At 48.8% G+C, this 12,269-nt stretch overlaps 1 protein-coding gene across 1 annotated transcript in view; it reads right to left on the reverse strand.

The window, feature by feature from the left end:
* Nucleotides 1-12,269, reverse strand: part of LOC106606719 (protein kinase C alpha type) — a 237,178-nt gene that overhangs the window by 51,661 nt on the left and 173,248 nt on the right. Inside the window, exons 4-5 of the mRNA XM_045715506.2 lie at nucleotides 8,869-8,980; nucleotides 5,324-5,452 (exon numbers count right to left, since the gene is read on the reverse strand). Of these exons, the coding sequence (XP_045571462.1) occupies nucleotides 5,324-5,452; nucleotides 8,869-8,980 (241 nt within the window). The remainder of the gene's footprint in view (nucleotides 1-5,323; nucleotides 5,453-8,868; nucleotides 8,981-12,269) is intronic.

Consider the following 12,269-nt stretch of genomic DNA (forward strand, 5'->3'; position numbering starts at 1 on the left):
TTTAGTGCAGATCACAGATATTGCTGTATATAAATGACATGATAGGTCATACAGAAAGGGTTACTACACTTCACTACGTCGGTAACTCTCATTACTGTATCTGTAATAGAATCACATTGTAGTTAGAGACGACTGGACATCTAACTAGAGAATTTTTTTTTCCTTTTTTGGAAGGCTCAGGATCTTCAGTGTTTATACAGATAAGCACCTAATTCCCATAAAAACCTTTGACAGTGCCGGTATGCCTACTTACTAATCTTTATATGGCTCAGGGCCCGTATTCATACACCATCTCAGAGCAGGAATGCCCCTCATCTTATTCATTATGATTTAAAAGTCAAACATGTTCCCAGATCAGCACTCGTACTCTGAGAGGCTTTGTGAATATGGGCCCTGGTTTGTGCTCAGGTAATGTTTGTTTATATCAACTGGGCATGGTATTTGCCTCACTCAACCCTGTGCCCCTTGCCAGCATAATCCACTATGACCCTACCCTGGCAGCACAATTAGAAAATATACTATTTCTAAAATTAAACGAGATTTGGAGAAATCTGGACGGAAGGCAGCTCAATCTCCATGAAAAGCCTTTAAAATTCAAATGCCATGTTGCATAACAAAGTAATGTCCACATGCAGCAGCCGCAGTAGTAGTATAGTATCAGTAGTAGTGTAGTATCAGTAGTAGTGTAGTATCAGTAGTAGTGTAGGATCAGTAGTAGTGTAGTATCAGTAGTAGTGTAGGATCAGTAGTAGTGTAGTATCAGTAGTAGTGTAGGATCAGTAGTAGTATAGTATCAGTAGTAGTGTAGTATCAGTAGTAGTGTAGGATCAGTAGTAGTGTAGTATCAGTAGTAGTGTAGGATCAGTAGTAGTGTAGTATCAGTAGTAGTATAGTATCAGTAGTAGTGTAGTATCAGTAGTAGTGTAGGATCAGTAGTAGTGTAGTATCAGTAGTAGTGTAGTATCAGTAGTAGTGTAGGATCAGTAGTAGTGTAGTATCAGTAGTAGTGTAGCATCAGTAGTAGTGTAGCATCAGTAGTAGTGTAGTATCAGTAGTAGTGTAGTATCAGTAGTAGTGTAGCATCAGTAGTAGTGTAGCATCAGTAGTAGTGTAGTATCAGTAGTAGTGTAGTATCAGTAGTAGTGTAGTATCAGTAGTAGTGTAGTATCAGTAGTAGTGTAGCATCAGTAGTAGTGTAGCATCAGTAGTAGTGTAGTATCAGTAGTAGTGTAGGATCAGTAGTAGTGTAGCATCAGTGCATGTCTTGTAATCTTTAATAAAAAATATTTATTTTTATTTTTTTACCCCCAATTTCGTGGTATCCAATTCTTAGTTACAGTCTTGTCTCAACGCTGCAACTCCCGTACAGACTCAGGAGAGGTGAAGGTCGAGAGCCATGCGTCCTCCAAAACACAACCCAACCAAACCGCACTGCTTCTTGACACAATGCACATCCAACCCGGAAGCCGGCCGCACCAATGTGTCAGAGGAAACACTGTACACCTGGCGACACACACACACACCAGTAGTAGTGTAGGATCAGCGTGCACTGCACCCAGCCCATCACAGGAGTCACTAGTGCACGATGAGACAAGGATATCCCTGCCGGCCAAACCCTCCCTAACCCAGACAACGCTGGGCCAATTGTGCATCGCCCCATGGGCCCCCAGTCAGGGCCGGCTGCGACAGAGCCTGGACTCAAACCCAGAATCTCTGGTGGCACAGCTACCACTGTGATGCAGTGCCTTAGACCACTGCACCACCCAGGAGGCACATGTCTGGTAATCTGATGAGCTGGGTTGATTCCCACTGTTCAATGGTAGAGTAGTGAGAGAGAATCCCACACACTGTACCCGGGCTCCCGAGGGGCGCAGCGGTCTAAGGCACTGCATCTCAGTGCAAGAGGTGTCACTGTAGTCCCTGGTTTAAATCCAGACTGCATCACATCCAGCCGTGATTGGGTGGTGCACAATTGGCCGGGGTAGGCTGTCATTGTAAATAAGAATTTGTTCTTAACTGACTTGCCTAGTTTAATAAATAAAATAGTTTTATGTCTGCTTTTCCAGTGATTCCCAGGGCTTTGGAGTCTGTTTTTAAACAGTTTATTTTACCTCATATGATAATAAAGAATGACATGGATGAGCTCTATTCAATCAAAACAGGTGTCTGGAAGTAACAAACTATTCTCATTTTGAACGGTGAGAATGCATGTTTAGAGTCATTCAGGACATTCACTCAATTCAATTCCACTCCATACAAAGCATTATTTATCCCAGAGGAACAATAGCAGTGGTTCTCTCACAGCGCTGGGTGAATATAATGTAGGCTTTAGCTCTTCTCTCAAACTGAAGCATGTCAGCTCCTACTAACTGTATCTTCTTATCAACACAAACACACTGACATCACTGTGTTTCTCAGCTCAGTGGCTCCGTGAACTGTATGTGTCACTGGCTGGGTCCTTGGATGCCCCTGTGTGTGGTGTGTGTGTGGTGTGTGTGTGGTGTGTGTGTGTATGTTCCGACAGAGGCTTAGACAGCAGAAATGGACGTGTCTGCATCCATGTGTCTGTGATGGTTAAACTCCAGAGCTAACTGGAGATCCCTATTGGCCCTGGGTTATTGTTTTGGTCTATAAGGATGAGAGGTGGAGGGGAGAAGAGGAGAGTAGGGTGAAGGGGGGGTGTGAAGAGGTGGGTACAGGAGGACAGAGATAGAGGGAGGAGGAAATGAGAGAGATGAATAATCAATAGAGAGTAAGGGACAGTACAAGAGGGAAGGAGGGAGAGGGGAAAGAGGGAGAGGGGAAAGAGGGAGAGAGGAAAGAGGGAGAGAGGAAAGAGGGAGAGGGGCAGGAGGGAGAGGGAAGGAGGGAAAGGGGAAAGAGTGAGAGGGGAAAGAGTGAGAGGGGAAAGAGGGAGAGGGGAAGGATGAGAAGGGATGGAGGGAGAGGGGAAGGAAGGAGAGGGGAGAAGGGAAAGAGGGAGAAGGGAAAGAGGGAGAGGGGAAGGAGTGAGAGGGGAAAGAGGGAGGGGAAAGAGGGAGAGGGGAAGGAGGGAGAGGGGAACGATGGAGAGGGGATAGAGAGAGAGGGTAAGGAGGGAGAGGAGAAAGAGGGAGAGGGGAATGCTGGATTATTCAAGGAGAGAGGGGAGCAGGTTTACTTAGGAGGAAGTGGGGAAGGATGAACAGATGAGAGGGGGATGAAAGTTAGGAATGCAGGCAGGGATGTTTCGGTAAATAAGAGTGAGGGATGGGTACATGATAACAGGGTATTGAAGGAGAGAGCTGTGAGGAAGAGGGAGAGGAAAATACAGTTTTAGAGGAGGAGAGGAAGGGGTTATTGCAGAACAGAGAAGAAAAGGAGGGGGAGATGAGAGGAGAGATGAGGACAGGTGAAAGTGAGGAGAGGGCAGTGTTATGGAAAGATATAGAGTGTGAGAGATAGAGAGGGAGAGAGAGAGAGCGAAAGAGAGAGAGAGAGAAAGTAGGAGGGACAGAAAGAGCGTGGAGAGGGTTATTGTATTGGAGAGAGCCTTGGAGATGTGTTTGTGTTTTCTTGGCTGGACAGATTTAATCAACTTCACATGGCGCTGAACCAGAATGGCCTCCACATGTCTGTGGAAGCCACAGGGAACATACACAATCTGATGCCACTGTTCAGTCCTCAGCTTGGCAGACCTTCAGGCTCAAATACATTGCCTCTCTCTTTTTGTTTTCTTTCTCTCTCTCAGTAATTCTTTCACTCATTTTTAGTGACATTCTCTCTTCCACTCTATCTTCTGTTTCTCTCAGTCTCTTTCTGTCTTTTTTCTCTTAATCTCTCTCTCTGTCTTGTGTGTTTCTATTGTATCTTTCTCTCTCTCTGGAATTGAGTCAATAACCCTCAACGTCTTCTTTGAGAGAGTCTGGTGGCCTTGTCAACTGTATCAACATCCTGTCACTGTTAACCCATTGCCCCTGGGAAAAACCTCTTCTCTTAAAGGGATACTTTGGAATTTTGGTAATGAAACCCTTTATCTACTTTCCCAGAGTCAGATGAACTTGTGGATAACATTTTTATGTCTCTTTATGAAGGAAGTTAGAGGTAGTTTCTCGGGCCAATGCTAACTAGGGTTAGCGCAATGACTGGAAGTCTATGGGTATGTATCCCTTTAAGGTTGTCAATACAGCTCACTGATAAAGAGTTACAGGCCATGCAAGCAGGAACACACACACACACACACACACAAACACGCAAGCACACAAACAAACACACACGCACCCACAAACAAACACACACACTTGACGTGTTAGTAACTAGGTATTTATTCAACAAGAACCCAAAAAGGAACTGACAGTATATATAAAATGAAAACTGTGAAACAATGAACCTCATCACTGGCCATGTGTCTCATAGTCCCTGATTGTGTTGAAATGGAGGGGAGAGGCGAGGAGGGTAATGCCCACCCAGACTGAGACCGGGTATCAGATGGGGCCCCTGCCAACATTCCTCGCTGTCACAGGCCCAAACCGAACCATGTGGTTCCCATGCCAATAAAGCCCCTTAAATTGAAATTGAATTGAGAGAGGGATAAAAAGAGAGGGAGAGAGGGAGATGAGAGGGGGATGTAGAGGTAGAGGTGGAGAGAGAGAGAGAGAGAGAGAGAGAGAGAGAGGCTGATAGATAGAAAGAATCAGGGAAGGGACACACACATTCTGCGGACTCAAATGTTGTGTGTTGCATGTGACTGACCATGACATGTAGAATGCAGCTCATCACTCAGACTCCTTGAATAGCATGACTCTTGTGCCTTGCCTCGCAACTGTAGCTAGCATGCAGTCTGTAAATGTCATGTAAATCATATATAGGTAGCATGTAGCATGTAGTCTGTGTCATGTCAGTCAAATGTATCGTAGCTAGCATGTAGCATGTAGTCTGCGTCATGTCAGTCAAACGTATCGTAGCTAGCATATAGCATGTAGTCTGCGTCATGTCAGTCAAACGTATCGTAGCTAGCATGTAGCATGTAGTCTGCGTCATGTCAGTCAAACGTATCGTAGCTAGCATGTAGCATGTAGTCTGTGTCATGTCAGTCAAACGTATCGTAGCTAGCATGTAGCATGTAGTCTGTGTCATGTCAGTCAAACGTATCGTAGCTAGCATGTAGCATGTAGTCTGCGTCATGTCAGTCAAAAGTATCGTAGCTAGCATGTAGCATGTAGTCTGTGTCATGGCACTCACCACTCACATGTAGCTAACATGTAGCATGCCGTCTGTCATGTCACTTACAGGTAGCTAGCATGTTTCATTTAGTCATGTCTCTCCCTTGTAGCGTGTGACTCACCTGTGACGTGTAGTCTGTCTCCGCTGACGTCGATCTTGAGGAAGATGCGTCCTCTGCGCTCCGTGTGGTCTGTCCCACACAGGCTTGGCACGTTCATCACACACTGATTGTGCACGTTCATGTCGCAGGCTGGACAAACACACACACAAACACATTGAGTTTATAACAGGTTTAGGACCTGGTCATATTATGGTGGAGTTCAGCTAACTGGTCATGGTGAACACCCCATTAGCGGTTCTGGGGGGGGCAGTGCCCCTGTGACAACAATTTTGGACCCCCTTGTGGCCCCCCTAAATGTGGAGTATGAAATAATTTTTACATAACACATTTTTGCTATCGTTCTTTTTTTACATCCGTTATTAGACAGTGGCAACGATGATGATTATGAACATGGTCTTTTGCCTGCTAATGCAGATATGACAACAATAACGTCTAATGTAACTGGCCCCACTAACAGTACAACTGGCCCCAGCTTGGCCATCCCAGTTGAAATGGTCTAGAACCGCCACTGGAACACACTCTGCAAGTTATCTGCTGTGCAATACCTAACAATAGTGTTTTATTTGTCTGCAAGTTATCTGCTGTGCAAGACCTAACAATACTGTTTGCCATTTCTACAATAGATCAGCCAGGTACTGGACAGAGCCTGCTCACACTCTGTATCTCAGCTTCCCAGTTTCTCTCTCTCTCTCTCTCTCTCTCTCTCTCTCTCTCTCTCTCTCTCTCTCTCTCTCACACCCCCTCCCCTCTCTCCCTCCCTCCCTCTCCCTCTTATTCCCTAAGGGTGTTAGAGGAGAACACATTGAGTGTTTTTATTAGTGTCTAATGAAGCTAATGAAGACAAACAGGAGAGGAACCAGAGGGAGAGGAGGCTACAGGCCTCCCTCCTACTTTCCTCATCCCCCCTTCCCTATCTCTCTATCTTCATACACCCTCACCTTACCTCTCTGCCCACATCTATCCAGCTCCACCATCATTCCTATCGTTCACCCTCGTCCCTACTCTACACTCCTCTGCTCAACATACCCCTGCTTCTCCTCATCCCTCTATCTCCGCCCACTCTACCTCAACCTATTCATCCCCAACTCTTCTCTTTCTCTCCCTCACCCATTACCGTCCTTCTCCTTCTTCCCTCACCCCTATTTATCCCTCTTTCCTTCCTCTTTCCACCTCCACCTCCACCTCCCCCTCTTCCTCCTCCTCTCTTTTTATAGGTGGGAGGACAGGAGAGCCCCAGTGGCAGCCAGCGCGGGAGGTTGGGATGTAATGACTAATTTGTTGGCATCAGGCCTCAGGCCTCCTCATATCAATTTATATCAATCTGTTATAATTCTGCCACCTGAGACACTAGAGATGGATGGATGGAGAGGGAGGGAGGGAAGGAGGGAGGGAGGGTGATAGATGGGAAAGGTAGAGAGGTAGGAAGTGAGAGTGATAGATGTGGACAGGGAGAGTTGGAGAGAGAATGAAGAGTGTGGGGAGGGAACGGGAGTGGGTTGAGAGATAGTATGGGAGAGATAGATAAGAGAAAGAAGAAAGAAAGAAAAGAAGAAGAGTTGAAGAGGGAGGTGGGACATTTGGAGAGATAGGGAGCGATATGGAGAGAGTAGAAAGTGTGTGGGGAGGGGATGGGAGTGGGTTGAGAGGTAGTGAGGGGATGGGATGGGTTGAGAGGTAGTGATGGGATGGGAGTGGGTTGAGAGGTAAGGAGGGGATGGGAGTGGGTTGAGAGGTAGTGAGGGGATGGGATGGGTTGAGAGGTAGTGAGGGGATGGGATGGGTTGAGAGGTAGTGAGGGGATGGGATGGGTTGAGAGGTAGTGAGGGGATGGGATGGGTTGAGAGGTAGTGAGGGGATGGGATGGGTTGAGAGGTAGTGAGGGGATGGGACTGGGTTGAGAGGTAGTGAGGGGATGGGAGTGGGTTGAGAGGTAGTGAGGGGATGGGAGTGGGTTGAGAGGTAGTGATGGGATGGGAGTGGGTTGAGAGGTAGTGAGGGGATGGGAGTGGGTTGAGAGGTAGTGAGGGGATGGGATGGGTTGAGAGGTAGTGAGGGGATGGGAGTGGGTTGAGAGGTAGTGAGGGGATGGGATGGGTTGAGAGGTAGTGAGGGGATGGGAGTGGGTTGAGAGGTAGTGAGGGGATGGGAGTGGGTTGAGAGGTAGTGAGGGGATGGGATGGGTTGAGAGGTAGTGAGGGGATGGGAGTGGGTTGAGAGGTAGTGAGGGGATGGGAGTGGGTTGAGAGGTAGTGAGGGGATGGGAGTGGGTTGAGAGGTAGTGTGGGGATGGGAGTGGGTTGAGAGGTAGTGAGGGGATGGGATGGGTTGAGAGGTAGTGAGGGGATGGGAGTGGGCTGAGAGGTAGTGAGGGGATGGGAGTGGGTTGAGAGGTAGTGAGGGGAGAGAGAGGAGAGAAAGAGTTGAAGAGGGAAGTGGGGCATTTGGAAAGATAGGGAGAGAGAGAATTAGAGCAGAGGGAAACAGAGTGTAGGAGGAAGGAATGAGGCATTAGAAGGGACAGAGTGGGATAACTGGAGACAGTTACAGTATAGAGAATACTGTATTACCCTGAATTACACACCCTTATGAAAAGTAAAGCTATTCCCATGTGTCCTCTAGGAGAAAACCAGCAGTTAATCATTTCACGCACGCACACGCGGACACACACGGACACACACACGCACACACGGACACACACACGGACACACACACACACACACACACACACACACACACACACACACACACACACACACACACACACACACACACACACACACACACACACACACACACACACACACACACACGTCTATGATTTCCCCCCAGTATAAATGTGTGTCACTTTGCACAGTATGAAAAGGGTGTAGGATCTGTGGCAGCATACTGATTCTCTACACTTCCCATCAAAAACATTGGATTGGTGGAAGTCATTGTGGAGGGAGTTTTCATGATGCGGAGGGGGCAAGTGCACTCTTCAGGAACAGAGTGGAGAATCAGGAAACAGCCTGTGATTCCCCGGCCTGGATGTGAGGCTGTGCAGCCTTTCTAGGGGGCTCAGGACCGATATTCATAAAACTTGTCAGCATAGAAGTGCTAATCTAGGATCAGGTCCCTTCTGTCCATGTAATCTTATTGATAATGATTTAAAAGGCAACACTGATCCTAGATAAGCACTGTTACTCTCTGGGGTGGCAGGTAGCCTAGCGGTTAGAGAGGTGAGCCAGCAACCAGAGGGTTGCCATTTTGAATCCTGGGTCTGACTGGGAAAATCTGGTGGGAAGTCAACTGGCAATTGGAGGGTTGCTGGTATCAAATCCTAGATGCCAATGGCTGCCCTTCTGCCCTTGAGCAAAGCACCACAGCAGCTCCTGGCCTCCCAGTGTGACAGCCCCCTGCTCCTCTACAAAACCTCTGTATGTGTGTCTTTCAGACGGGTGGGGTTAAAAGTCACATTTCAGTTGGACATTTTGTGCATTTGACCAATAAAGTCATCTCAGTATTATGGTCCAGCTGAGTAAAGGTGTCATTAGAGATTGACTCACTGTCGCATTTCATCCCCTGGTGGATGAGTCCATAGAGGAGGGAGCCACAGTGGTCGCAGAACGTGGGACTGCCGTACGAGTGGATCTTAAACTTGTGCTTGCTTCTGGGGTCCTGGAAACACACACACAAAGACAGAGATTGTCAACTGAAGCTTTCGAGATCAACAGCAGCGTATGAAATATAAAAAAACACCCGAATCAATCACAGTGATCAATCAAGATAGAACACTGCTGTTGTTGCTACTTGCTAAGAACATTTCCACTCCACAAAGCCATTTCAGACGAGGTAGTTATTGATCCATTCTACTCATTCACCCCTTCTCTATTTCATCAAATGTCAGTGCACTTCAGGACAAGTTCATTAGGACACACTGTAGCAAAGCATTTTGCAACGTAAAAGGAAAACAAGTGTTTCTTATAAAACAAATCAGGTAGCATCTTCCCGTTTCACAAATGTTTATCTATTTTGTGCCTAATGAACAGTACCCAGCTCTACCAATACATACGCTTCGTCTACCGGCTCAATTAAGATGGTATGTCTCTAATCCCATAATTCAACAGCCTGTTGCTCCATCTCTCCAACATCTGATGGAATAAATGTGGGATGGAGAGAGAGCTGTGGGAGCTCTGTGGAGCCAGGCAGACACTTTGATTTGTTGTATTGTGGAGCTGTTCTCCATAATGATGAGGAAGACTTTGATGTGGATGTGGGAAAAATGTGTGTGTGTGTGTGTGTTCTGAGTGACACTGCTGAGTTTCCCTGCCCTACTATCATATTCAGTACAGTAAAGTATGGAGAGAGGTGAAGAGGGGTTGTACTGTAAGATAGTGTCTCAAGGGTTGGAAATAGGATGTTTATCTGTACTGTCCGTTATTCTGATGAATCCGCTTCAAATTTGCATTACATTCAGTTTTTCTTATCACTTGAAAAATCACACATTGAATGAAAACTGTATCACACAATCAAAATTAGGTTAATCTTGAAAACATGGTTTACACTACATTATATCCTGAGTGTGAGTATGTAAGAAGCTATAGCTTCTTGACTTGTGACCCCATGGTGTCTCACTCTATACTGAGAGGAATCACTTTCTAATACACCAGCTGTTTATCTTGGACAAAACATCTGGCAGCATCACTGGGTTAGGCTGAGCTAATGAGCCAACTTTCCATCAATGTTAGATAGCTAACATACAAAGGAAAACTACTGGCTGAAGGATGAGATTGATTTAGAGTGGGGGTTGGAAGAGAAAACACAACAAACTAATGTTGGATTGATATGATGTCATCCATTGTGTAGGCTAACTGAATTTGGAATGTGGAATGTTAAAATTAGTATATCTTCTGTTAAGTAAAGCTTTAACCCTGCTATAATGAGTAAAGATACTGTTAAGTTGTAACGCCCTGGCCATAGAGAGGGGTTTTTGTTCTTTATTTTGGTTAGGCCAGGGTGTTACACTGGGTGGGCGTTCTATGTTCTTTTTCTATGTTTTTGTATTTCTTTGTTTTGGGCCGTGTGTGGCTCCCAATCAGGCACAGCTGAAGTTTGTTGTTGTTTGATTGGGAGTCACACATAAGTGCATGTTTTTCCGTTCGGGTTTTGTGGGTAATTGTTTCTGTCATTGTGTTTCACCTGACAGGACTGTTTGGTTGTCAGTTTATTGTTTTGTAGTTGTATAGTGTTCCGTTTGAATTAAATATGATGAACACTAACTCCGCTGCGTTTTGGTCCACTCTCTCTCATGGCAGTCGTCACAGAATTACCCACCAAACAAGGACCAAGCAGCGGAGGAAGGAGCAGCACCAGGAGAGCAGCATGATGGACTCATGGACGTGGGAACAAATACTGGACGGAGAGGGACCATGGACTCAGGCTGGGGAGTATCGCCTCCCGCAGTGGGAGATCGAAGCGGCGAGAGCGGAGAGGCGATGGTATGAGGAGAGAGAGCGCAACAGGCACGAGAGGCAGCCCCAAGATTTTTTTTGGGGGGGCACACGGGACAGTCGGCGGTGCCGAGATCGGAACCAGAGCCAGTCGGGTTGACGTTGGAGGTGAGCGAAGGGTGGAAAGCAGAGACAGTGAAGGAGTTGATGGGGAGATTGGAGGAGAGAGAGATGAGAGACCTGCTGGTTTGGTGCATAAGGCACGGCATTCGCCCTACGGAGCGTGTCAGTGAATTGATGTCACCTGAGTCAGTTCTCCATACTCGTCCTGAGGTGCGTACTGGCCGTCTGTTGAAGACTGTGCCTGCGCCCAGAAACAGGCCTCCTGCATGTCTTCCCAGCCCTGCACGTCCTGTGCTTACGCCCAGAAACAGGCCTCCTGCATGTCTTCCCAGCCCTGCACGTCCTGTGCCTACGCCCAAAACCAGGCCTCCTGCATGTCTTCCCATCCTGGTCAAGCCCGTGCCTCCTCCTCGGACCAGTCCGCCAGTGAGTCTCCCCATCTTGGTTATGCCTGTGCCCCCTCCTCGGACCAGGCCTCCAGTGGGTCTCCCCATCCTGGTCAGTCCTGTGCCTCCTCCTAGGACCAGGCCTCCAGTGGGTTTCCCCATCTTGGTTAAGCCTGTGCCTCCTCCTCGGACCAGGCCTCCAGTGGGTCTCCCCATCCTGGTCTGTCCTGTGCCTGCTCCACGGACCAGGCCTCCAGTGGCTCCCCATCGTGGTTAAGCCTGTGCCTCCTCCTCGGACCAGGCCTCCAGTGGATCTCCCCATCCTGGTCAGTCCTGTGCCTCCTCCTAGGACCAGGCCACCAGTGGGTCTCCCCATCCTGGTCCGTCCGGTGCCACCTCCCAGGACTAGGCCTCCAGAGTGGCCCGCCTGTTCGGAGCTGCCAGAGTGGCCCGCCTGTCCGGAGCTGCCAGAGTGGCCGCCTGTCCGGAGCTGCCAGAGTGGCCCGCCTGTCCGGAGCTGCCAGAGTGGCCCGCCTGTCCGGAGCTGCCAGAGTGGCCCGCCGGTCCGGAGCTGCCAGAGTGGCCCGCCGGTCCGGAGCTGCCAGAGTGGCCCGCCGGTCCGGAGCTGCCAGAGTGGCCCGCCGGTCCGGATCTGCCATCGCCGCCCACCAGCCGGGCGCAGCCATCGCCGCCCGCCAGCCGGGCGCAGCCAGGGTCATCCGCCAGTCGGGCGCAGCAAGGGTCGCCCGCCAGCCGGGCGCTGCCATCGCCGCACGCCGGGTGCAACAAGGGTCGCTCGCCAGCCGGGCGAAGTCAGGGTCGCCCACTAGACCTTCGGCGCGGCCAGGTGCGCCACCTAAGAGGGCGACGCCAAGGGTGGGGCAGAGGCCACGTCCCGCACCTGAGCCGCCGCCGTAAGAAGGCCCACCCGGACCCTCCCCTTCAGTGTCAGGTTTTGCGGCCGGAGTCCGCACCTTGGGGGGGGGGGGGGTACTGTAACGCCCTGGC

Source organism: Salmo salar, chromosome 03 (genome assembly GCF_965601325.2).
Source record: "Salmo salar chromosome 03, fSalSal1, whole genome shotgun sequence".
NCBI lineage: Eukaryota > Metazoa > Chordata > Actinopteri > Salmoniformes > Salmonidae > Salmo > Salmo salar.